The 23,633-nt window shown below is 39.0% G+C and overlaps 2 protein-coding genes across 5 annotated transcripts in view; both read right to left on the bottom strand.

Annotated features, from left to right (window-relative positions):
- stac (SH3 and cysteine rich domain) overlaps positions 1-2,960 on the bottom strand; it is a 36,833-nt gene extending 33,873 nt beyond the window's left edge. For both annotated transcript variants that reach the window (XM_046063387.1, XM_046063388.1), the window contains exons 1-2: positions 2,886-2,960; positions 1,053-1,546 (exon numbers count right to left, since the gene is read on the bottom strand). In XM_046063387.1, coding sequence (XP_045919343.1) covers positions 1,053-1,166 — 114 coding nt within the window. In that variant the 5' untranslated portion in view covers positions 1,167-1,546; positions 2,886-2,960. The remainder of the gene's footprint in view (positions 1-1,052; positions 1,547-2,885) is intronic.
- A 13,789-nt stretch (positions 2,961-16,749) lies between these two features.
- Positions 16,750-23,358, bottom strand: mtfr1l (mitochondrial fission regulator 1-like). 3 transcript variants are annotated; one of them, XM_046063299.1, is made up of 8 exons: positions 23,248-23,358; positions 22,455-22,604; positions 22,239-22,346; positions 22,026-22,135; positions 21,346-21,557; positions 19,910-20,288; positions 18,835-18,993; positions 16,750-18,660 (listed from the first exon to the last, which is right to left on the bottom strand). In XM_046063299.1, the coding sequence occupies exons 2-7, from the start codon at positions 22,467-22,469 to the stop codon at positions 18,876-18,878; spliced, it is 942 nt and encodes a 313-aa protein (XP_045919255.1). In that variant the 5' UTR covers positions 22,470-22,604; positions 23,248-23,358; the 3' UTR covers positions 16,750-18,660; positions 18,835-18,875. The 3 variants fall into 3 exon arrangements, 2 of the variants coding, with proteins under 2 accessions (XP_045919255.1, XP_045919256.1); XM_046063300.1 differs by having other exon boundaries at positions 23,280-23,358; XR_006827223.1 differs by lacking the exon at positions 16,750-18,660 and adding an exon at positions 19,505-19,676 and having other exon boundaries at positions 18,858-18,993.
- Between the last annotated feature and the right edge of the window lie 275 nt (positions 23,359-23,633).

Here is a 23,633-nt window from a genome sequence, read left to right as displayed (position 1 = left end):
GCCTTAAAAAACACAATGCAACAGAAGAGATCGTCTCTGTCATCCCAGCTGAGACAAAGAAAACTGACCAAGTACCGGTTAAATACAAATGCACAAATTGTCTTTTAAAGAATAAATAAAATAAGAGAAAGTATGAGTAACATGTGTCCTGTAGGAACTTCGCTGACAGGACAGGAGAGCTGCTGCAGCCATCCACTGTCATGATGACTATGTCCAATATTTCACTGCTAATTGTAGTAGTCTGGGCAACATGTGACCCAAATAGATGGCAAAACGCCTGAGGCAGCTGTGGACCTCTATCACACAGCCTACTTTCCTACATCAGCCACAAGTAGAAAGTACAAATCCATATGCCGCTTATTCATTAACATGATGATAACACTATATCACTTTCTATACCATTACAGCAATCCATGAAACTGTTTCTAGGCTAATCCAGATCTAGAAACAATGCATTTAAATACCACAGCCCCTATTAGTTCAACTTAAACAGGTTGTATACTAAACACTATATTTCATGTAAAGTCATATAAGGACCTACAAAGTCTGAATGTGTTGCTCAGTAGCGAGTTACATCTTTATTTTAAGGCTGTTTTCTTTTATGGCATACCATTATGATGTTATTCTAATGGTATTCCAACACACTGGGGTGGTCTGCTGAACTAAAAACTAGTCTGCAGTGACTCTTTTTTGGCACTTTAAACGTGTTATGTTCGTGTTTGCCGTCCTTTTTGTACACCTCATGATGTTTTTGAAGTATATCCCTGTAACTTAAGGGTATTGTATCCTCCTTAAATATAATTAGGCTGTTGAAGCTGTTTTAAAAGACTTATCGGTGTGTGAGCCAGTGATAAAAAACTAACAGTTTAAATGCATGTTGTTCTTTTTTGGGAGCTGATCCCTGTTGACTCGACTTTATTGTCGTGGTAAAAGAAGTTTGTTTACCGTGCTCTGTTTATTTAAAGCGTTGGACTAACGCACAGCGCGATCCAACAGATTATCAGTCTATCTGGGGTGATCGTACATAATAAATAATAATAAGACAGTCCTACCTTGGTTTCCTGCTGGCTGGCGTTCGCCGTCGGGGATTTGGGTGTCCCATTCGGGTCCTGTTCGTCCTCTTTGCCCCCACTTTCGTCCTGAATCATATTGGCAGGTGGGATCATCCTCTCTTTGAGGGATCTAAAAAAAACTGTTACTCTGTTGAGTTTGTTTTCTCCCCAAGCTACATCGTTTCTCTTCCTCTATAGTCGCCGTGACCCGAGGATAAAAGGGGGGGGGGGAGTCATCCAGAAACTACTGCTGCTGCGAAGAGAGGATCCGAGTCTCATCCGCCGACAGGAAAAATGTCTTGAAGAGGCGGCCACAGAAGTGCTTTCCAAATCAGAAGTTGAAAGTCAGTCCAGTTCAGCTTCAGTGTCCTATCCCTCAAAAAGGAGGCTTTCGTGTTTATCGTGTCGTGCGTAATAGTCTACTGCCAAGACGTCTCCAAGTCCACGCTGTGCGCCGTGCGCCACACACCGCCAATACTCTGATGGGCGGAGAGCTGTAAGGGACCGGGGAAGGGAAGGATGGGGAAGGAGGGGAAATATGACACAACGACTCTGTCCTGCCAAAATTCAGATAGAGGACAGACTCAAGAGAGAAAAAAACACCCATATGGTCAAATTTAATCACTACTATAAAGATGTTTAACAGGGTGACACATGATTTCAGGTGTTTCTCATTTCCAGGGCAATTGCACTCATTTTATAGAATTCTCTGGAAACAGGTATTTCACTTAGTAGGCTAATCTTCCTTGTTTAGGCTAATTTAGACTGAGAAAATAGTGATGTGCTTTGGACAGCAGGAATCTCACTTCACTCAAGTAAAGTCTGAAGGCTAAATAATTGGGCCATATTTTAGAATAAAATGAGCTATGTTTTGACTACTATTATACAAACTGTTAAAGGAATAATTTATAGTACATAACTATATATATTTATAGTATAATAGGTTTACTTAGGTTAGCTTAGCAAGCTAAATTCCTAGTCTGTGGAAACAACTAGCCTGGCTTTGTCTAAAAGACACAACAAAATCTGCCTACCAACACCTGTAAGTACCACTAATAAACATTATATCTCATTTGTTAATTACATACAAAAACGAATTCTAGTAACATAAAACGCACATTTTAAGGAGGGTTAGTTCTTTGCCACCTTTTTCTTGAAGGGAGGCCTTGCCAAGCAACCAGCTGAGACTCAACTGCCAAGAAATAGTGGGTAGCCTATAAAAATGTGAATTTTTACACTTCGGGTTTTATTAATTATTAATTAATTAAAAAAAGGAGATCTAAGATGTTAATTAATCACCTTTTGAGGTGGTGGTAAGTGGATGTGTTACCTTTGGACAGACCCAGGCCCCTTGTTTCCAGTCTTTGTGCTATGCTAAGCTAACTGGCTGCTGGTGTTAGATTTATATTTACTGTAAATCAGAGGGGTATTAATCTTCTCATTAACTTTTGACGAGAAAATCAAGAAGTGTATTTCTCCAAATGTCAGACTATTCTTTTAAACAGAATTTCAAACATTTTAGTTTGTTTTCTATAATTTTGTGTTTGTCTTCTATTCTTTCAACTACAGTATGTAAGCTAAGTTATCACCTGCTGACTGGTGGCTAGAATGAGTGCTATCAATCTTCTTATCTAACTCTCAGCAAGAAAGTGATTAAGCATGCTCTGTTTACCGAAATGTCAAACTACCGGAAGGTGTAACTTTTGAAATTCACTTTTCTGAGAGAATACACTCAAGAGTCAGTCCTGAAAACAATGACACTATCATATTACACATCAATAAGCTATTATTCAGGAAATGAACAATAAAATAATACTTGAAATAGTCTCTCACCTGCTTCAGATGGGGTAGGTGTGATACCTGTTGTAGTGATACATCAACCTGCCTCCCTCCAGGCTCCCCTGTGATGTGATGTCCTTGAAGTTATATCGCGGGATGCAGGAGGCAGGCGCCAGACTGCAGCCTCCTCACTCTGACAGGAATGCAAACACCAGCAAAGTCCCAAGGAGGGAGTCTATATATCCAGCACAGTTTCTGCTAGAGATCAAAGGGGATTCCCTCCCCCAAAACTCAGCTACATCCTCTGAAATGAGACATATAAGGGCTCAGATATAGCTGGTATAATGTTAAGAATAATCACTTGAGCTTGTTTTGTGGATGTGTTATTTTGGCACTCCACAGCCACTTGTGATAAACAAGTTGTCTGCAATTTACAGCATCATCAAAAACCATCATCTGAATGACAAGTTTTCGGGGGCTGAGGATGCATCTAGTGTTAAAGAGCCATACATCAGAGAAAGGGTTGGGTGAATGAAGCACAGAGATGTATGACAGGTAGACCTACTAACTGTCTAGGTGATGGCATATAAATATATCTACAGTAAATCTGTGAGCGAGTTTAAGATACAGGTTGTTTACAGTATGCTTAGTTAGTCTAAAAGGTGGGAATAAGGTGTTATTTATCCACAGATGTCAGGTTTTTGGTATCACTGCCAAAGAAACAGAGAAAGTCAAACAAATGTATTTTGAGAGCGATAAACCACTCAGGATAGTCGTTATTATGCGTCCTGTTCTTGTATACATTTAACTTCTGAACTAACCTGGTCAACAGGCTCTGGATCAGCTAAATTGAGAGAATTCTTGGAGACAAAAACCACAAAACGACAAAAATGTCATCGGGTGACACCAAAGGCTCGGGTGGTGAATCTCTGACTTACATTTAATAAAATTTTGTTGGTGATCAAAAAGTGGATCTTGAATTTACAAAAACAAAACCTGTGTTGTAATTTGACAATCTTAACTCAAGGTCAATTTATAATCGCTTCATCTGCAGCTCCCACTTTAGCCATATCACACAGTCTTCATGAACAAATGGAGTTTAGATGGATCTCTTGATAAGCTGTTTTCAGTTGGGAATATTTTGTCCAACAAAAACACACTTATTTGCGTTCTTTCTGTTCTTTCAGTTAGATCAATAGCACTCTTGCGTTTGTGCAGTAAATATGTAGCTGGAGCCAGCAGCCGGTTAGGTTAGCTTAGCTTAGCACAAAGACTGGAGACAGGGCTAAAAAGATACCCGTACTCTGTCCAAAAATAACAAAATCCACCTAGCAGCACATCTAAATCTGTTGAAATTTCAGTCTAAATTATTAGGGTCTGACCTGGACTTTGAAATTTGTCACAGGGTACTTCTTGAGGTTTGTCAGTGTAGCAAGGACAGTGTTAAGATGAAAGAGGTTGTACGCTTTCACACGGCAGTCCACCACCTGGAGATTGCACAAGACAATCCCCCGGCCCCCAGTTAGTCAGAAAGACAGACAACCAGAGCATGACTCAATGTTGCATTTGTGCATGTACGTCCATTTTGTGTGTGTGTGGTTACTGTGAATCACGTCGGCAGAAAAAGCCAAATGCATGACCAGTTGTGCCAGGAAGCCAGAAGAGAGAGCTAAGTGTGAAAGAGGGAATGAGAGACAGAGAGAGAGAACATTATAATTTCCTCTCTCAGCTGCTGGACCATTGCAGTGGAAGGAGGGCGTTAAAAAATGAGAGAGGAAGACAGAGCGATGGAGGAGGATAGGACAGAGGATCGGAGCGATAGGGGTTAATTATTCCAAATGAAAGGTTTCATCGAGGCAATGTGCAAAACCAAATTGTGCAATTTCATGGCTCACAGTCGCTGGTTCTTTCTTTTTTCCTTACAATTATTATTCCTGTTTATAAGTAATGTAAGAGCCGTCCTCCTTAATAGGGAATCCTATTAATCTGTTATACCAATGTGACCTCCTCCATTTATCCTAACCTTGAGGAATTTGCTCTTGTTTACCTGCCACCACATGAGACAGCCTGTAAAAAATTTTTTTAATTGTTTAGCAGATTACATCAGACAGTACATTCCATCCAGGCAGACATTTCCATTTGGAGGCTTGTGGTCAAACTATTTTCTGTTTTGTTTTCATAACCTGCTCTGGTCATTTTCATACATTTGTTAGGTATCTATTCACTTCCTCAGGGAATATGATGATTTTAAAATGTAAACACCCCCGCTGCCTGTTGGGACGGGGGCGCCATCTTGTGAGGTAACGGCTGGTTCACCACTTTGGGCCAGACTGAAATATCTCAACAACCTTTTGATGGTTTGCCATGAAATTTTGTACAAAAATTCGTTATTTCCAGAAGGATGAATCCTAATGACTTTGGTGACCACCTGCCTTTTCCTCAAGCACCATCTTGTGTTTACCTGTGAGCCTCCCGGTTGCTATGGTGGTTACCTGATTACCTACTGGGAGAAATTGAATGCCAATAAAGGATATTTGGACAAACTAATAACAAACAACATACATTTATATGACTTGGCAGCCCAAGACTGGATTGCAGACCAGGCACACTACTTAAGACAATGTCGAGCTTTTTTGACTGAGTGTGTACACTTTGCATGAGTTTGCCATAATACGCATGTTTTTCTACTTGCAGTGGGCAAGTCCTACAGTGTGTGCATAAACCCATAATTCAACACAACATGACGTCAACTTCGCACTCCCTAATGAGTGCAGACTGTGGAGAAGCAGATTATTGAATCCATAGAATAATAACTTCTTCTTGTGTTCACATTTATTCAGAAGCTGAAGTTGATGATCAATAACAATATTAATGTAGTATACAAATGTCACACTGTACCATACAAAATGCTCTGGAGCAACGGTAACCCGATAATGGTGCTGAGGAAAAGGCAGTGACCAGTCACCAAACTCATTAGGATTCATCCTCTAGAAATCAGGAGTGTTTGTTCAAATTTTCATAGGAATCGATGTAAAAGTTGTTGAGACATTTCAGTCTGGACAAAAATGGTGAACTAACCAATTGAAAAGATAGTACAGATTCATACAATTTAACTATGATTTATGTCTGTGAGCTGAACGTATCACTGTAAACAAATCACAACATGTGGAATAAGGTTAGTTTTTCTTGTAAACTCGCTTGATCCATTGATGCCGTTACCGCTCACTGTGTCTCCAGTACCATGTGGACAAGAAATCCCTCTCAAGCGTTGTCACACTTGCATGTGCCAAATTCCACATTTTGCCTCTTTCTGGTAAGTTCTCAACCACTCTGGGAGCCTCAACATGTCAGCCAGCTATTCTTGGAGTGTAGTTTCCTGCTCACGCACATGGTGTTTGCATCAATTTCTGCCTGGTGCCAACAAAGAAGATCAGTGTTGAATCAGTGGTATCACATTCAGGGTAGAAGTAAAAAGCTGAAAGAGCTAACGTATGGTTGTAGATATCATAAATAATGATGCATTCTTTTTTATCATTACTGCTCTTCACAGTGACTTTTTAACAACACCATGGAAAATTGATGGAAATGGGATTTTCTAGTTTGGAAGGATTAATATTATTGTCACTGTATCAATGGAGATTCTGTGCCATGAATGCTGTCTAATTTAACACTGCCGCAGCTCTATAATTTATATGGACCATAATGCACTGCATTTCTGTAAATGGAATAATTCAAAGCAAATACGTGAAAGATGATAATACAGATTTTAATTTGAATGATTGATTGACTGCAAATGAATGGAGGCATATAGAGAATAAAATTATATTAAATGGTTGAAATGGCCCGTTAACACCTGTCATCTAAAAGAGTACACCGTCAATTTATTCTCTGTGTCCTCAGCTCAAAGCAAAACTAGAAATGTTAGCAATTTACCAATGACCCAGCATGACATTACACACACATACACACACACACACACACATGTCCCAGCATGTGTTACAGTAATGGGCAAATGGATTCCCTTAGAACCAAGGCTAATTAGCCCATCTTATTATGAGCCATCTTAGGAATAGTCTCTGCAGGGGACACGACAAAGTAATGAGAGATAGGAGTACGGTATATATGTGTGCGTGTGTGTGTGTGTGTGTGTGTGTGTGTGTTGTGTTGTGAAAGAGAGAGAGAGGGAGATTTCACTTTAGACAAACGTATGTTTAAATGACTGACTGACAAATTATAGTTAAAAAGTCAAATTGTGGAATACATTGGTCCAATGGTTAAGACACATATTAATTTTTTTTCTAGCCAGGGACCTTTGTTGCATGATATGCCCCTTTTTATCCCTACATTTTGTGTCCTCATCTACACTGCCAGCTGTCCAATAAAATAATATTATTAAATTAAGTTAAATTACTCATGACTCCGACTTCTTTATTTCAAAATGACAGCACGTCTTTTAATTAAACCATTTACACTGTTCATTAGTTCAGTAACCGCAGCTTCACCAAATTTTAAATGTCTTTCACTTTGGTTTTATAAGTTTAAAAGGATAGTTTGACACTTGAAAAATACAGTTATTCGCTTTCTTACCCACATCAACAACACTCTGTCTGTAACCAGTTAGCTTAGCCTAGCATAAAGACTGCATCATAATACCACAATCTGTTGTTTTTATATTTCATCTTGTACCTGTACGCCTAGAGCGGTAGGTGATTAGCTTAGCTTAGCATAAAGACTGAAAACAGGGGGAAAGAGCTAGCCTGCTTCTGTTCAGTTTTAAAAAATACACCGATGATCAAATGTAAAGCTCAATAATAACAGTAACATGTTAGCTGAGCATTAAACAAAAACTATCTGGAGAATTTGCTGCTGACAACCACGGTGTAGACATGTCACTCACAAAATTGGTATCAATCTTCTCATCAAACTACCTGAAGGAATGTGAATGAGTGTATTTCCCAAAATGTTGAACAACTGAAATGTGTGTGTGTGTGTGTGTGTGTGTGTGTGTGTGTGTGTATGCACTTGCAAGAACATATACATAGCGGGTGGATACTTGAAAGGTTTTAAAATGCTAACGTTGTCTCAATGTGTCTCTGCTGATTCATGAATGTTTAGCATCTTACACTTTGAAGGTGTTAAACTGAGATGAGATTCCTTAAATACCTGCCTAAGTTAAACCTAGAATTTGCTTTATAGTCTCACAGTAACAAAATGCACCGTCAGTTTTAAAAGCAACATTTCATTAATTAATCAATGAATGAAGTCTCCCACAGAAACATTACCACAAAACAGAAAATTTGAATATATACTGTATATATCTTAACAATTTATGCTAGTCCTTATGCTATAAGTTTAAATAATACATCCCCACAATTGTAAAAGATAAGGCTGACATGACGTTACATTTTTTTTCTTGTTAACAAATTCTAATAGGACCAAAACGAACAATGTGTTAATCCATCTCTCAGTACTTTCTGATTTTAGTTCCCTGTCTGTGGCACTCAGCCCTGAGCCTGTTGGTTCCTATGAAGATGGAAAACTCCTTTCAGATATATAGTTTATTTTTTATAATGTTACTCAAATAGGACCAAGTAGTACATGTGATGAGGACTCATGACCTGATTCACATTGGCTCCAACACTGTGACATGCATCGTGATTTCCATGAGATCGACATCCGCTGTCTACTCTCTGCCTTCTCGCTATGCCGTTTTAATTGCTTCACTCTCATTAATCAACACTGTTCTACCTATCTGTACTTACCCACATGGCTAAATCTGGCACATTTACGTACATGATGGACCCACGTGTTCATGTTAATTAGGGTGCATTGTCCCTTCTTAAATGAAAAAAACATCTACTCCAGAAATAAAATTGACTTGACTGTTTTCAGCTGCTGATTGATACACATTTGACTCACTACTAAGTATATAGGCAGAATAGGATGGTGTACATGAGACTGACTCAAACTAAACCACAGTGCCTGTGTCCATTATTATAAGGGATGGGCAGTATTTCTTATAAATTTATTTAAGATACGTATTTGAAATACAAAATTGGATTTGGCATTTAATAGGGTTGATGAAAATAGATATATATATATTGTATCAAAATACTTCAGTGTTTTGTACTTTGTAGCTTAAAAATACTGTAAAATACTTTTGTGAGAAGTGTACATGGTGACATCATGATTCATCCATCAAGTTTTAGCATAAATGGCTACAATTCTTTATAGTTCGTTGTACTAGCCTAGGCAGAATCATTTACCAAATTACATAATGTTCTAGCTAACTATTTGATCTGCAAAGCAGTTAATGTTACCTTCTTTCAGCCTATGGTAAGTTTTCATCGGTTGTGCATGAAAGACATAATAATAAAGCATTTCATATTTGAACTGTTTGTCAAACATTAAACTGTTTAACCTTCATCTGGGTGATCGCAGGATTATGTGAATATTTGTTTTTGTATATTTGTATTTATTTGTTAACTGGTTGCATATGTCAGATTTATCACAAGATTCATTGGGCAGAGAAAAGCTGTTGCTCTCATACATTTTCCACTTCATTAGCTGAGTCAGTGTACTAGTAAAGGGAGAGATCAAATAGACTGATTGATCAAATGTTTGTTAAGTGATTTCATGGTACCTTGGAAAAGTATATTTATCATTTTTGAAATACAAAATTTACATTACATTTAGCTGACACTTTTATCCAAAGTGACTTGCAATTGCTATATATATCAGAGGAGAGAGCAACTAGGGGTTAAGTGTCTCACAGCGGATTCGAACATGGATCTCTCACACTAAAGGGATGTGTCTTATCAACTGCACCATCACCACCACCCAAAAACACAGTAGTCTATTTTGATACATGGCTTTAGCTGCTATATTTTGTAATTTATTGCGATACACTTAAAACTAGGGTCTTTAAAATACATATTGATGCATTGTTGCCTATCCCTGATTGTACTGAAGAAACATGTCAGCTGATGGTATTGCTCATATGTATTTTAAATACATACACAGGGTCAATTAATTCTTGGTTTAGTTTTTTTAATTGGATTTGTTGAATGAAGAACATAGTCAGCCTCACAGATAGGTTTCTGAGACAATGTTTGTCCACCATGTACTGTGGTTTTTAAATCACAGTCCAACTCAACTCAAATATTCATGATGTCCTGCAAAGCCTATACATTTTAAACAGGTCACATTCTCTTTGATCACTAAGAGAATGAGACATTTCTGGTCTCATGACAAATAAATAAAGAGTACTAAGCCATCATCTGACTGGTTTTAACTAGAATTTGATCAACATTTCATTAAACATGCAGTAATGTATAATCACCAGTCTCTTATTCACACAGTTGGCCTGTGGTGAGATGTTTTATTTATATCATGGGTAGGTTCAGCCAAGCAAACTGATTTATTAAAGACGGGTACTTCCAACCGTGCTGTTAATCCCAATAAAACATGGCTAGCTAGGCTTTATTGGGATCTATGCCAATTCCTGTGGTAACAAGGGAGCTAGTTAGCGATTTCTCTTTTTCTCTTCCGTCTTTGATTCAGATGTATTTACAATATTCTGAAAATACCTATTATACACTTGAGGACACGCCTCACTGTATTTATAAGCACTTCAGTGCTGCAAGTCGGATGCAATAGCAATGCAATACCCATAAGCGCAGCCTTTAAAGCGAAATGTGCAAATGATGACGACATACTCTCATACGCTGCTTCCATTTTCTGGTCTTGCCTTATGTACATATCTGTTTTTTAATCATTTTTTGACCCCAGTTGTTTCAGCTCTGGTTGTAGACATTCAAGCACCACATATCAGATTTACCTATCATGTTAGAATGTGACATGCAGAGGTTTGATGTAGCTGGTGGTGAATAATAAATATTTTGATTGCTCATGGCTCCATAGTTTGCTGGTCAAAATCCTGTAATTGTTTTATTTATAATTTATTTGGTCTAGTTAATTTCCCAATAACAGGTAATTTCAAAGATAACTCTTGTTTACTTGTACTCTTTTCTTAGAATATGACTAGCTCAAATTTAGTCCAATATTTCTTTTTGTGACCTTCTTTTCAAAATGTAATTTATTTTCCACTAGGTTTGCAGGTGTACATCGGCAAGTAAACACTGCAATGACTAAGACACTAAAAGATACAGAAAAGCAACAACCTTAACACTGACCTACCCCTTGCCCATGGTCTTTCTCTAAATTCCACAATACAGGCAGGATATTTTACTAACAATGCATTGCAAAGTAATTTTGTATTTTGACCAAAACTTTAAATCCTCTATGTAATTCAACTACTATAAATGCATAGTGTATCACAAATGTATGTAGAGAGCATATTGGCTTTGTAAATTAGTTTTTTCTACAGAAGCTGCATCATTTATGAATGACAAAGGCCATGATACTGGGGTACCATCTGGGACTTACAAACCGGCTCTTATCAATTTCTTATCAAAACATGACTGAGCTGGGGTAAAACATGTATATTTTTTGTGTCTCTCTCTCATTGGGTGAATTTCTTTAAACAGTCATAAACCTGAGATCATATCTCTTTAATTGATTTAACAATGTTTTTTAAAGAGACTGTTTAGGACCTTATTTTGAGCTGACCAGTAAAAAAAGAAAAGCTGACCATTTCCTGATGAGGCTTTTGAGATGTTCCTACTAAGGTAGATGATGAATGACAGTTGTCACCCATGAGGAGCTAGCAGGCTAAAACAAGGCCATGGTGATGACTTGCTCCAATTAACAGTGTAAAATGATGGATATGAACACACCACAGATATCTGGGTGCTGCGCTGTCCTAATACAGATCCCATCAGCCTCATCTGTAATCCCTCCTCATTATGCCATTCACTTCTCCTTCTTCACCGCTTTTTCCCCCATGTATCACTTCTTCTTTCCTAGGGGCACATTTTGGAGGCCACATTTGAAGGAATATTCTGTCATTTTGGGATATATGCTTAGCTGCTTTCTTGCTGAAAGTTATGTGAGAAGATTGATAAATAAAATATAAGGCTACAGACAGCGGTTTATTAGCTTAGATTAGCATAAAGACTGGAAACCGGGGGAGACATACCTAGGAAGTCATTGCTCCCAGCCAAGAAATATAGACCCTTGTAAAACTACAAATGTCAATTTTACATGCTCAGCAAATGTCAATTTTACATGCTAGGCTAAGCTAACCAGCTGCTGGCTGTAGCCTACTATTTTCCATATGTGAGAGGCATAAGAGTGGTATTGCAACACTCTGATAGAAGGTGAACAAGTGTATTACCCAAAATTAGTTCCCAAAATGTCAAACTACTATATTTGAAGGTGCAGTGTTAGGAACGTGGTTCATTCATTCAACGTGGTCTGATGTCTGATGAAACAACAGATATATTAATCTACTTAAACACAACACTGTAAAAAGAGCAACAGGTTTACCACAGTGTTACAGTGAGAGGCACCGCCAACACTGCACTAAAGTACTATCAACAGTTCCACTTATGGACGCAATTTACTTTGCATCACAAAGCCATCATGTGTAGAGGGCAAACCCACTAATAAGACAGAAACACGGCAAAGGCCCAAAAATAGAAACAACAGAGCAAATTCAATGGAGCTACAGCCACTCAAATGGAGTTGTTGTGAGTCATAAGTGTTAGTTTTGTGTCTTGATGACGCGGGCGGATGCGTGGGTGACACTGGGGGAGGGTGGGTGGTTGGGAGCAGCAGATGCATCGCTTGTGTTCCCCCAGACCCTTGTCATCCACTCAGTCTCGGCTTCATTCAGCTGGTTGTTGCTACGATACAACATGGGAGATGACACTCGAACTGAACACGCAGACCAACACACAAAAACTGTTACGTTCTTACACATGCTGGGAAATCTTGTCTGTTTCTGCGACAATTGAAGCGTCTTACCCATGTGAAGTTGGTGTGGAGTGAAACCAGGATAATTTAGCGTTTAACACTTAAGATATCACACATTAACTAAGTTTGACATGTAGCAGCTTTTTCTGTCAAATGAAAAGGATGATGACATTTTCCTAGTATTTGGATTATATGGGGAGCTCTTGGCTCTCAGGTTTACTTCCTCTTATGTAGATAATGAGGAGGACAGAGTTTGGGAGCTGTTTTGATCATCATGAAGCTTAGTGCACTGTGGTATTTCCTCTGGTATTTCCACAGTTTAGGGCCATTCAGTTTAGAAAACTATGCAAAAAAGGGCACAACTTCACAACCACACTGAGAAAAGTATTTTCTAAACTCACTTGTGTTAAATGTAGTTGTACCCAGATAACAACATTTGTAAATTCAATGTGAAGTTATGGTCACTCTATATGGTCTACTTCGAATCAACAGTACACAAACAACAGTTTAAATGCTGACATAAAAACATATTGGATAAGGGCAAACACGTTTTCAACAGTGAAGTACTAACATTTATTCAATATTGTCTCAATACTGCAGCTTTCCCACCAAAATACAACCAGTTTTTATTCACTGTCAGTATGAATAAATCCCTGCTGCTTATTCAGCATTTTCAATGTGAGGCATCAATGTAGATTCAAAGCTCCTGTCTTATGATATTTCACTATTGTTTCAAACATATTTTGCTGTCTGGGTATCTACACATGTCATCTTGGGAAAACACCTTTGTAATTCCAAAATAACACTTTGTACAGTTGCTTCTCTTTGATGACAAAACTTTTCCCCTGCCGTTTCAACTATTATTTTGAACGGGCAATGGTAATACAGAATTTTTAGACGATGAATGAAGGCACTTCCTGTCACTCCCAGAAGGGTACAGATATGCCAATAAATAATACCTCCTGTGACATGTTTTCTGTGACAAACTGCTCTATGAGAGTGATAGCTGCTGGAGTGATCAGTGCTCCCCTGGTTTCGCACCAGCTCAGCTGTAGCTTGGCATTACCCTCACACATTAATCTGTCTGACAAATGTGTCAGACAGATTAATCAAAACCAAAAACCCTAACAATGTATCTGTCCAAAGTAAAACTTCTATCTATTTCAACGGCACAAGACAGTTCTCCCTCCATGAAGAGAAACCAAAAAGCAATAGCTTTTATAATATTGCTCATGAAAGTAACAAATGGGCTCGAAACCTGACAGCTTCTGGGCAGCATTAGAAAACATCTAGGACATTGGAGAGACGTTTCTGTTTCCAATGACAGGTCTCCTTAAGAAGAGCTTCCAGAAACATAATGAGACATTGATGAAACGCTCTGTGGCTCAGGGAGATGGAGGAGGTACGTTGACCAGTCAATATGACAGATACTCTACCTGTTGGCGTGTTTGCTGCTTCACCGTCACTTATCATGGAGTGGGAACTTGGCTGGAGAGCTGCCCAATGTAATGAGATTGGAGTTGGCCAAATGACAGAGGCACTGTTGATGAGACACAACACTGGTGGGACAAAGTCATTGTCTTGCAAGTCACAAAGTAAGTCTCAAATATTGGTGAGTTAAGAAAAGTTTGTGTTTTGAAACCTAAACTAAATCCTATGTCACTACTAACCCTTCACCAAATGTAGGCTAATGCCAATTTCAAAGTAAGTGTTGCAATAAATGTCTTTCTGTGACTCAGTCCACCACTTTGGTTCAGACTGAAATATCTCAACAACTGTTGGATGAATTGCCATGACATTTGGTACATACATACATAGATGTCTCCCTTAGGATGCACTGTAATACCTTGGTGATTAATTTCATCTAGCACCATCATCAGACCAAAGTTTAACTTTTATCCAATTTATAACCAAATTCCATGAAAATAAATGATGTTCCTATTTCCCTCAGCTGTATGTATGCAAATGTTAGCTTGATAACATGCAAAACTAAGATGGTAAACAAGGTAAATAGTATACCAGCTCACAGCTTTTTAGTATTGTCATAGTGAGCATTTTAGCATGCTACAGTTAGCATGTGGATCAAAGCACCATTGTTTATACTGGCATGGCTGTAGACAATTACAGCTACACATAGAGTAAATGTTTTTAAATGTATATTTACTTTCAAATAGGCTTTATAACGGCAAAATGTATCTTGGTATGTAATTCCCGTGACTTATTTCTAGTGTCTAAGCCAAATATTTAGCATGTTGCCGTCGTAAGTAGGCCTAATACATTTCTTACTTACAAAGATGATAACACAAGTTATGATCTAGTTGTTTGATTGGCTCAAAGTATATTTGATGTCAGAAAAATAAATAGTTTATTCGCTGCACACTTTTTAAATAAGATGATTTTTAATCTATAGGCTTGGTCTTGGTCTCAGTCATTCCAAGTTTAAAGGCTAAAGTCTAAGTTAAGTCACAAGTCGTTGGTATTAAAGTCGAGGTGCAAGTCTGTTTTAGTCAACTCATCATATTAATGACTCTGAAGTCTGACTCAAATTCACACCTATGGGCATCACAATGCTTCATCACTATAAAGACTTTTCATCTCAGTTTTACAATGTAGTCACCGTGTTGTGAGAGGCCAACTGCCCATTCAAGTTTGTATTAGCCTGCTTTGGAATTCTTCTCACACATCTCATAGTGATTAAATTGTGTCAATGTCACTTTGAACTAAAGGCCTGTATTTTATAACAGAGCCTAATTTTGACACTGAGCCCTATTAATTGAGCTCTCCACAGACATCTCCCTGTATCTAAAATAGGTAGGAAGTCCATTGTGGAGGTGAAGAGGGACAAAGTAGGCCAAGGACTCTCACAGAAAATAGACTGTGACTCACTGAGGGGCCGTATCATCTTGGGAAAGAACAGGAAATGGGAAAGAATGTGGGTTAAGAATAATCCTCGAAATTACAGGCCCCATGGTGTGATGAAGTGAAGAGGTAATATGTGTTACAACTGTCTGTCAGGCTTCATTCAGCTAAAATAGTGGTAAGGTGATTTGATATTCCAAGCACGTATACTTCGTCAGTAAATAGTAGATACTCATTTTATGCTACTTCCTCTACCTGAATATTTTCAGAGTATAATATTGTATTTTCCTTTTACTCCTTTACTGTTACTAGTTACTTTGTAGGTAAGGATTTCACACATGAAACTCACTTTATAAAGAAATCCACATTGTTATAGATTAAACGATCCACAGGTATATAAATTAAGTAAGATTAGCTCCATCTTGACAGCAGTGAAAAGCTTACACATTAATGCATCGTTGATATAAGTCTGAATAGTGTCATACTGCAATTGCATTTTAAGTCAGTTTTGTTGATAATACTTTTTGAATAACATTTTGAATCCAAGACTTGGAGTACTTTCAGACTTTGGTATTGCAACTTCTACTTAAGTAAAAGACCTCAAACCACTGATCATCTGATCACATGACGGACACTTGATAGGATCTGGTCACTACCATGTACATAAACCGCATATTTGCACATTTTAAATGTATAGGCACTATCACACTTATATTTAATTTTTCTGTTCACACGGACCATACTCCCATCCATAAATTCTGTAGGATTGCTGCTCTCTTCATTGTTTGCTTGTATATATATTTTTCCTCTCTTTGCTTTTTTAATGCCTACTGCATAGCTATAACAAGCCATGTCACAAGATTTTCTCTGTTCTGGGTAATGCAATGTTATTCAGTACATTATATGACAAATAAAATGACTTTCACCTCTTCCACCACTGCTTGATATTAAAGTGAATGTAAAAGCCTGTTTCTCCATCTACTTTGTCCGACTCCTAATAATCTCAGCCACTGACAGTATCCTCCTCTTTTGCTTAATTGGTGATCAGTCCTCTGTATTTGTAGTAAATATGTAAATGAAGTTGCCTAGTATTCTATGTGGCAAAAAATTAGAATTTTGTTCACCTGCACTGCCCCCATGTGGCAGTACCAAAATAAATGAACTGTTCCCACAGACAAAACCGTTTCAAAACATCAGCCAATCTTTATTTACACGTACTAACTTCACAAAAAAAAAAAACAATCAAACATACAGACAGTGATGGGCTCAACCCTATACAGAGGTAAAATGGTGAGAAACTCTTAAACTACAAACAAAGCCTGTGAAAAAAAATGATCCTCTCAACTTATTATCAGGAGTAGTGATGCAGTTGGTAGAGTATGATGTGAAGGTTCAACATCTCAAGTACAGACATACAATTAATATATTTAAACTTGCATATAGTAGATTTCTCAGCTAGTTATTTTGTACTTAACTTTGACCAATAAGGAAATTACCTATAGAGAAGATTACCAAAGACAAGTTGAGGGCCAATTCTAGTAAGACAAAACATATTTTAACTCCACCGCATTCACCGATACACACAGGCACATTCATGTTCAATCCAAACAGACAGACTTGGTGCTACCTTTTCACACTGCAAAACTACACCAAAGGATTCACAGCAATGAAGGCATAAACGTGAGAGATGAAAATCCGAGTTGGAGTGACGTGTGTGGAGGTAAAAGTGACATAACAGCAAAATCTTTTCTTGTGTGGGGTTATTTTTAAACCATTCAGCAATACCACTACCACCAAAGGGCAGGCAATGAGGGGTGTGCTGATAAAAACAAACCCATGGCACTTGAACTAATGCAGGAATAAAATCCGGCACTGGAACAGGCAATAGATCTGTGGTAAGGCGTCAACAAGAATATTCGTTATCATCAAGACTCACACAAGAATTTCACACATGGTTTTGTCAAAACTCCGCATACAGAATGATGTAAAAGCACTCTTACACGAAGCTCAGTTGTCTCTCTACCCAAACTGAAATCCCCTCTTTGATGTTGCGTCATTAAAGAACATCATAAAAGGTGGTTTCATCTACCAGTTAGCACATTCTGCAAACTGGGAAAGGGGTATCTAAAAGACTTGTGCATGCTTGTATCTGTTGCTTTAACTGGAAATACAAACAGCTGAAAACAAAGATGCAATTTCACTCACATACCTCATTAAGTATTCCTTGGACTTATACACCTCAAACATTAAACTCTATCAACAGCATATTATAGTTTGGGTTTCAAACCTAGTGTCTTGTGGTTCAGTGACTATCAATATGTTAATTACAAACAAGAGGATAGGCATAAGAGGTGCAGTGGAGAGCAAGCAACATGATGCTGTGCACATGTGCAAACTCAGTACTGGGATGCAAATATTAAACAGCAAAGATCCGAAGTTATTTTCCCTCCATACACACTGTATTAAGCTACAGTACATCTCAGCAGGTACACAAGATCGGTTTCTTATGTACATAAAAGGTTTTCAAGTATGTTAGAAGACTTCTTTACATAACTGAAAAAACAAACAATAACATGTTTATTTGCATCACTTCTGTGGAAAATTCAAATGGAAAAAAGGGACTAAAGATTTTTTTTTTTTTTTTTAAAGGGACATTCCTCACTTGTAGTCCCATGAATCTGTTCTAATTGTTTGGATGTCAGCCTCTCCACAATGTGCTATAACACACACACACACACACACACAGACACAGACACACACAAATAAAATCAAATACGCCCAGACACAGCAACTTTCTGGACCGCAGTGGAACCAGTCTGCTGAGTCCTCATTTAAAAATTATTCCACAAATAAAAAGCCTTTTACAGACAGAAACAGACAGGATGCAACACGCGATGCAGTGCTGAAACTGATTATTGTTATGGAGAGTTGACTGTTCCCCCTCACACCGCACCAGCGCTGTGAAGTTCGCATTTGGTTTTCAATGTCTGGGACAAAGTGTTTTTTTGTTCTAACTCTGGCAGACAGCTATTGCCTTGGGTCTGAGGAGCAAGGTTGTGGATCCAAGGGTACATATTCCACAGGCAAAAGCCTAAAAATAATAAGGGAGAGAAAACAACAACATCTAAGAACCTACAAGTGAGCTAAAACATTCTGCCACTGAATACATTACCAACAATAACCTAACACATGCCTTCAAGGGTTAATTTTACAAAATATATATGTAAAAAAAACAACTACAATCTACTATCTTGTCCCAACTTACATGGAGCAGCAAATCAGGTATTGATAAACAAGTGGTTCAGGCTACTTCCGTTTCATAGCGGCAGTATCTTCATCCTTCAGGACGAACTTTTTCCTCAGAGCTTCTGAAATCAGACTGGCTGAGTCCTCCTCTCTGAGGGACGTACAGCCTCTGTTGTACCTGCACCAACCAAGATACAAACCATATAATGTAACAATGGTTCAGGGTTATCAAAATACTGTACTAATCAAATGATGTAATGACAGGGAGAAATGTTAGGAATATTCTTTAAAGCTGGGGTAGGTAGTGCTGAAGAGACTAGCAGGAAGCAGCTAAATTTTGAAAGTATCCAACCAAACAAAATCCCCACCCTCCCTTCAGGCCTCCCTCAAAATACATTTTCATGAGCAACGATTGCATGGGCAGAGTGAGCGCAGGTCGGCAGGCAGAGAGTTAGGTGGGCCAGCCAGTCATTTCATTTGGACCAAATGATTGTCCGTGCTTATTACATTCCTGCGACAGCCAAAGAATTCTTTTCATGTTTTCTGTCAGAGCGTTGGATTTATTGATTACTGTCTTGATGAATGATGTATGATTTCCAACAAATATAACAAAAAAATGCTACTGAAACACACTGCCTACCCTAACTTTAAAGGAGTTGTGGAGCATTTTGGGAAATATACTTATTTACTTTCTTCCAGAGAGCTAGATGAGAAGATGGATACCACTCCCATGCTCATGCCCAAACCAGTAGCAATTTTCTGTTTCACAGGACGTTATGTGCTGGACTGTGTCTTGTCCAGACACAGACACTTCCTGGAGTCTCTACTCACGATGACGCCAAGATTCCCGGAAAGAGTTGCCTTTTTTATGATAGGACAGTTGAGAAACAGGAAAGGGGGTGACATGCAGCAAAGTGCTGTGGGTGGGAACATGCGGCGCACGCTCTAGTTGCAAGCTAACCGGCGCCCAACAATGTGTTATTTAGGAGAGATGCTGATAGTTGGAATTTTTTGAACAATTCCATTATCACACGCACATAACAAATAAGCAAACTCATAAACTTTGTAGTGTTCAGCCAGCTGACAACCCTTACCTGTCTTTGCTCATCTTCATGCGGTTCATGTCCTTCAGGATGTCCATAACATCAGCAAAGCTGGTGGACTTTGAAAGCGACACTGTATCCTCCTCTGCCTCCCGGAAGTCCATGCTGGGTCTGTCCAGGTCAAAGGTTGCTGATGCCGTCATGGAAACAGGCGGCAGAGGGTCGGGGACAAGCTCCGACACCACAGAGACAACATCTTTCTCATCTTCATCTTCCTCCTCCTCCTCCTCCTCCTCAGTGACATCGCTGATGACAAAGGAAGCGGCAGCCGTGGCAGCCGGCTGGTAGGGCGCGGTCTCGAAAGGCGCCATGGAGAAGCTCATACTGGTGTCGTCAGGGGAGAGCAGGTCTGGGGTCAGGGGGTTGGAGCCTGAAAGAAAGAGCAGGGCGGAGAATTGAGTGGGTCTGTAGTTTGACAGTGTTGAGAAAAAACAGATAAGGAAACTGAAAATATCCAGTAGTCCAAATGCCAATTCTATTTTTCTGTTTGTTTCCAATGTGAATTTGAAGCTTGCATATAGGTATGTTGTTTTCAGTAGCTTCCCTCCCAGGCACTATTACAACTTAAGTTGAGTGCTATGGGAGGGTGTTCTCTTAGCAGTATGTGATTTCTTTATATTTTATTTTATTTATTATTTTATACCCCTGAAAGCCCACATACTTCAAGGATCACATTACCTACCCCACAGCTAACTGCATCATTATACTTATACACATGACACTATGATATACAAGCATGGAGGCCCAGTCTACGTGAGGACCTTCCCCTAATCACAGACTATCTCACGGCACAAAATCCACAGAACTCAGGGTGCAGACCAGCTTGACAATAGCTATTTAAATCTGATAGCTGAAGTCTCTTATGTTCCTCTTTTAGAGAAAGAATTAAGTTTAAAATCAGCGGGAATACAATACACACGATCAAGGCACTTTCTCTCATGCCATCCCAGTTGGATTTTCAATGAGTGACACCCAACTGACCCTGAACTGCAGAGATTATCTTTGGTCGCTAACCTACAAACTGATGCCAAGACATCGTAGTAGCAAAGAGCTTTAGGAGAATTAGGGCAGCTGACTTGGCAACAAAAGGATCCCAGTCACATGAAGACAGCAACTCAGTGCTGAAATACAGGCTCAATAAAGCATAGTCTGAAGTTTCAATAAGTAGAGTTTCAAGATTTGTTACCATATCTCACATCCCTGTGTGTTTATCACAATTCAAATCTACAGTCAGTGTTTCCCACAGAATTAGAATTTTCTGAGTCAGCTCTACAATGAGATACAACTTTACTCATTATAAATAGTAAAAAAGAAAATTGAAAATAGCTATGTTGTATGTGATATTGTGGCTGGCTGCCACAAATAAATCAATGTATGGGAAACGAGTTTAAATTATGTACACTGCAACCCTTGATTTGGTTACCTACCAGAATCACTTGCCACAATCTTGGCGATCTGCGCACGGAGTCTGCTGAGCTCGTCCTGCAGGGCGGTAGTACGGTTCAGCGCCGTCACCCCAGGCTTCCTAAGTCCCTCCATCCTTTTGCCCTCACGGCGGAAGTTAGGCACAGATGAGTTCCTGTGGAGAACCAGGAGGGGCGTGGGCCGCCATTCGTGTTTCAGAGGACGAGAGTCACTCCTGAAAACAGAAGAGAGGGTGATCAGTGTTACTGAACAGTAACCTTTATTATATAAAACCTCATAGGGTTGGGTCCAGCTTATGAAGAATGCTGCATGCCATCTGATGCATTTCTGTTCTCCTCATAAAATGTTGCAGTATTAATCAAAACTTTGCCAGCAGTTTATTAAAGACACAGCCCTATCCAATAGCACAGTAATAATGCCGGTCTTCCTTAAGTTAATAATGTTCAACTTTCACCACAACCTAGGGCTGGATAAATCATTATAGAGCTGAATGCACACCTTTCTGACACAGTCTCAACAAAAACAGGAAATTATAACCTTATACTGCATTTCTTTAGGCTGCACATGTGCTCCTAATAACTTAAAAACACAGAAAGTATCTGATAATGCATTTGTGGAGTAGTGACTTGGCATTACTTAACAACCTTAGTGGTTATCACTTAGGGCTTGACTGGATACTTACCGCACTCTGGCATATGTCTCTTCTTCATCTGCAACAATCCAGGCTATGTCTGCCAAAGTAGGAACCATAGGGCCATCCATAGGCCTAAGAGGGGGCAGGCCTGGTAGTTCCTAATACACAAGGACATAAGTTAATAGTGTATACACATGCATTTCTATTGGGGAATATACTTTATACAACAAGCATGTAGGACTTATGAGATCTGATATGTACCTGGAAACATGCCCTTTGTGGAGGTCTAAGTGGAAGAGTGGAACCTATTCTTCTCACAACGCTACGGGTGGATCCATGAGGCTTATTCTGCCAAATAGGAATTACTTCCTGCAAAGCATTTATAAATGAGTCTGTAATTTGCAATCCTGTACAATGAAGTGGGAGAAAGGCACTGTTAAGTTTAACAGGTTATGGTCAGCTAGGAAGCAAACTCACTGTTTCTGTTTCCATGATGATAGTAGTTCAGTCTCGTTCACTGGGAAGTTGCACACCAATGCTTGGTGAGGAAGAAGCAGTTCAGTAAACAGCCATGCCAGTACCACTGCCAACTCTTGGGATTTAATGAGTGATTAGTTACTGGAGCATCTGTTGATATAAACAACCAGCAGGAGAAATTAAGTGCATCATTACTTTACCGCCAAATTAAAACAAACAGTTTAGAGAGCATTAGAAAACTGGCACAAGAGAAACTAATCATTATTTTGATGACTGATTAACTAAGCAAGTAACTTTTCATGGTAAGGTCTCAAATTCATGTGGTTGATAAAGCTTCTGAATTTGCTTAGTTTTTGCTTTTTAGTATCACTAGAAAATACATGATATTACTTGGGTACGTACGCTTGCTTATGTTGGTAAACTTAATCAGCTCACCGTGGTTTGATCAACATATGAAGGAGCAGTGCTAACACAGCTAGCTGACTAACCAACACAGATTGTGTTAACGGTGCAGCTACAGCCTACTTTGACGGCCGCTGACAAAACAAAATAATGAACGCCAGAAAGATCACATTTAGTGCAGTGATTTGTGAATACATCTGCTCAGCTCATCATTAGCCGGTAGCTAAGTTACGGTTATCAAAAACACACACAGGGACCGTCAGTTAGCTTTAGCAGCACCAACAACGACCCCCTAAATGACCCTCAACTGTACACAAACACCAACATTTTTCAGTGTGTTTCGCTTATCCCCATAAAATGCAATCAACGGTGCGAGAGTCCGGGAACTTACGGTAGATTATGCCTGTATGTGGAAAAACTAACCCGTTAAATAATTTACGAGACACGGCTTCTCCTGTTTGTCTTTCAGACCGGAGTTGTGTTGTCGTTCTTTAGGCCGGAAACCTGTGCCTCTCTTTCCTGTGATTTGATTGGCTGAACCGACACGAGCGTTCTCTATCAAAACTGGTACAAGAGCGCCCCCACAGGTGGAGGTGAGCAGTGCTGAATACAGGATACTATGGAGTAAACTGTAACCCATGGCAAGCCGGTTTAACATTTATTCCTTAAAATTTACTAGTCGCTATTTAAAAGCTACTAGTACTTATTTACTAGTCACGAGTAACTATTCAATTAGATACTCTTTAATATTCCCGTTTTACTAGCAACAATTGATTA

Source organism: Micropterus dolomieu, linkage group LG11 (genome assembly GCF_021292245.1).
Source record: "Micropterus dolomieu isolate WLL.071019.BEF.003 ecotype Adirondacks linkage group LG11, ASM2129224v1, whole genome shotgun sequence".
NCBI lineage: Eukaryota > Metazoa > Chordata > Actinopteri > Centrarchiformes > Centrarchidae > Micropterus > Micropterus dolomieu.
This window is presented reverse-complemented; position numbering and strand designations above follow the sequence as displayed.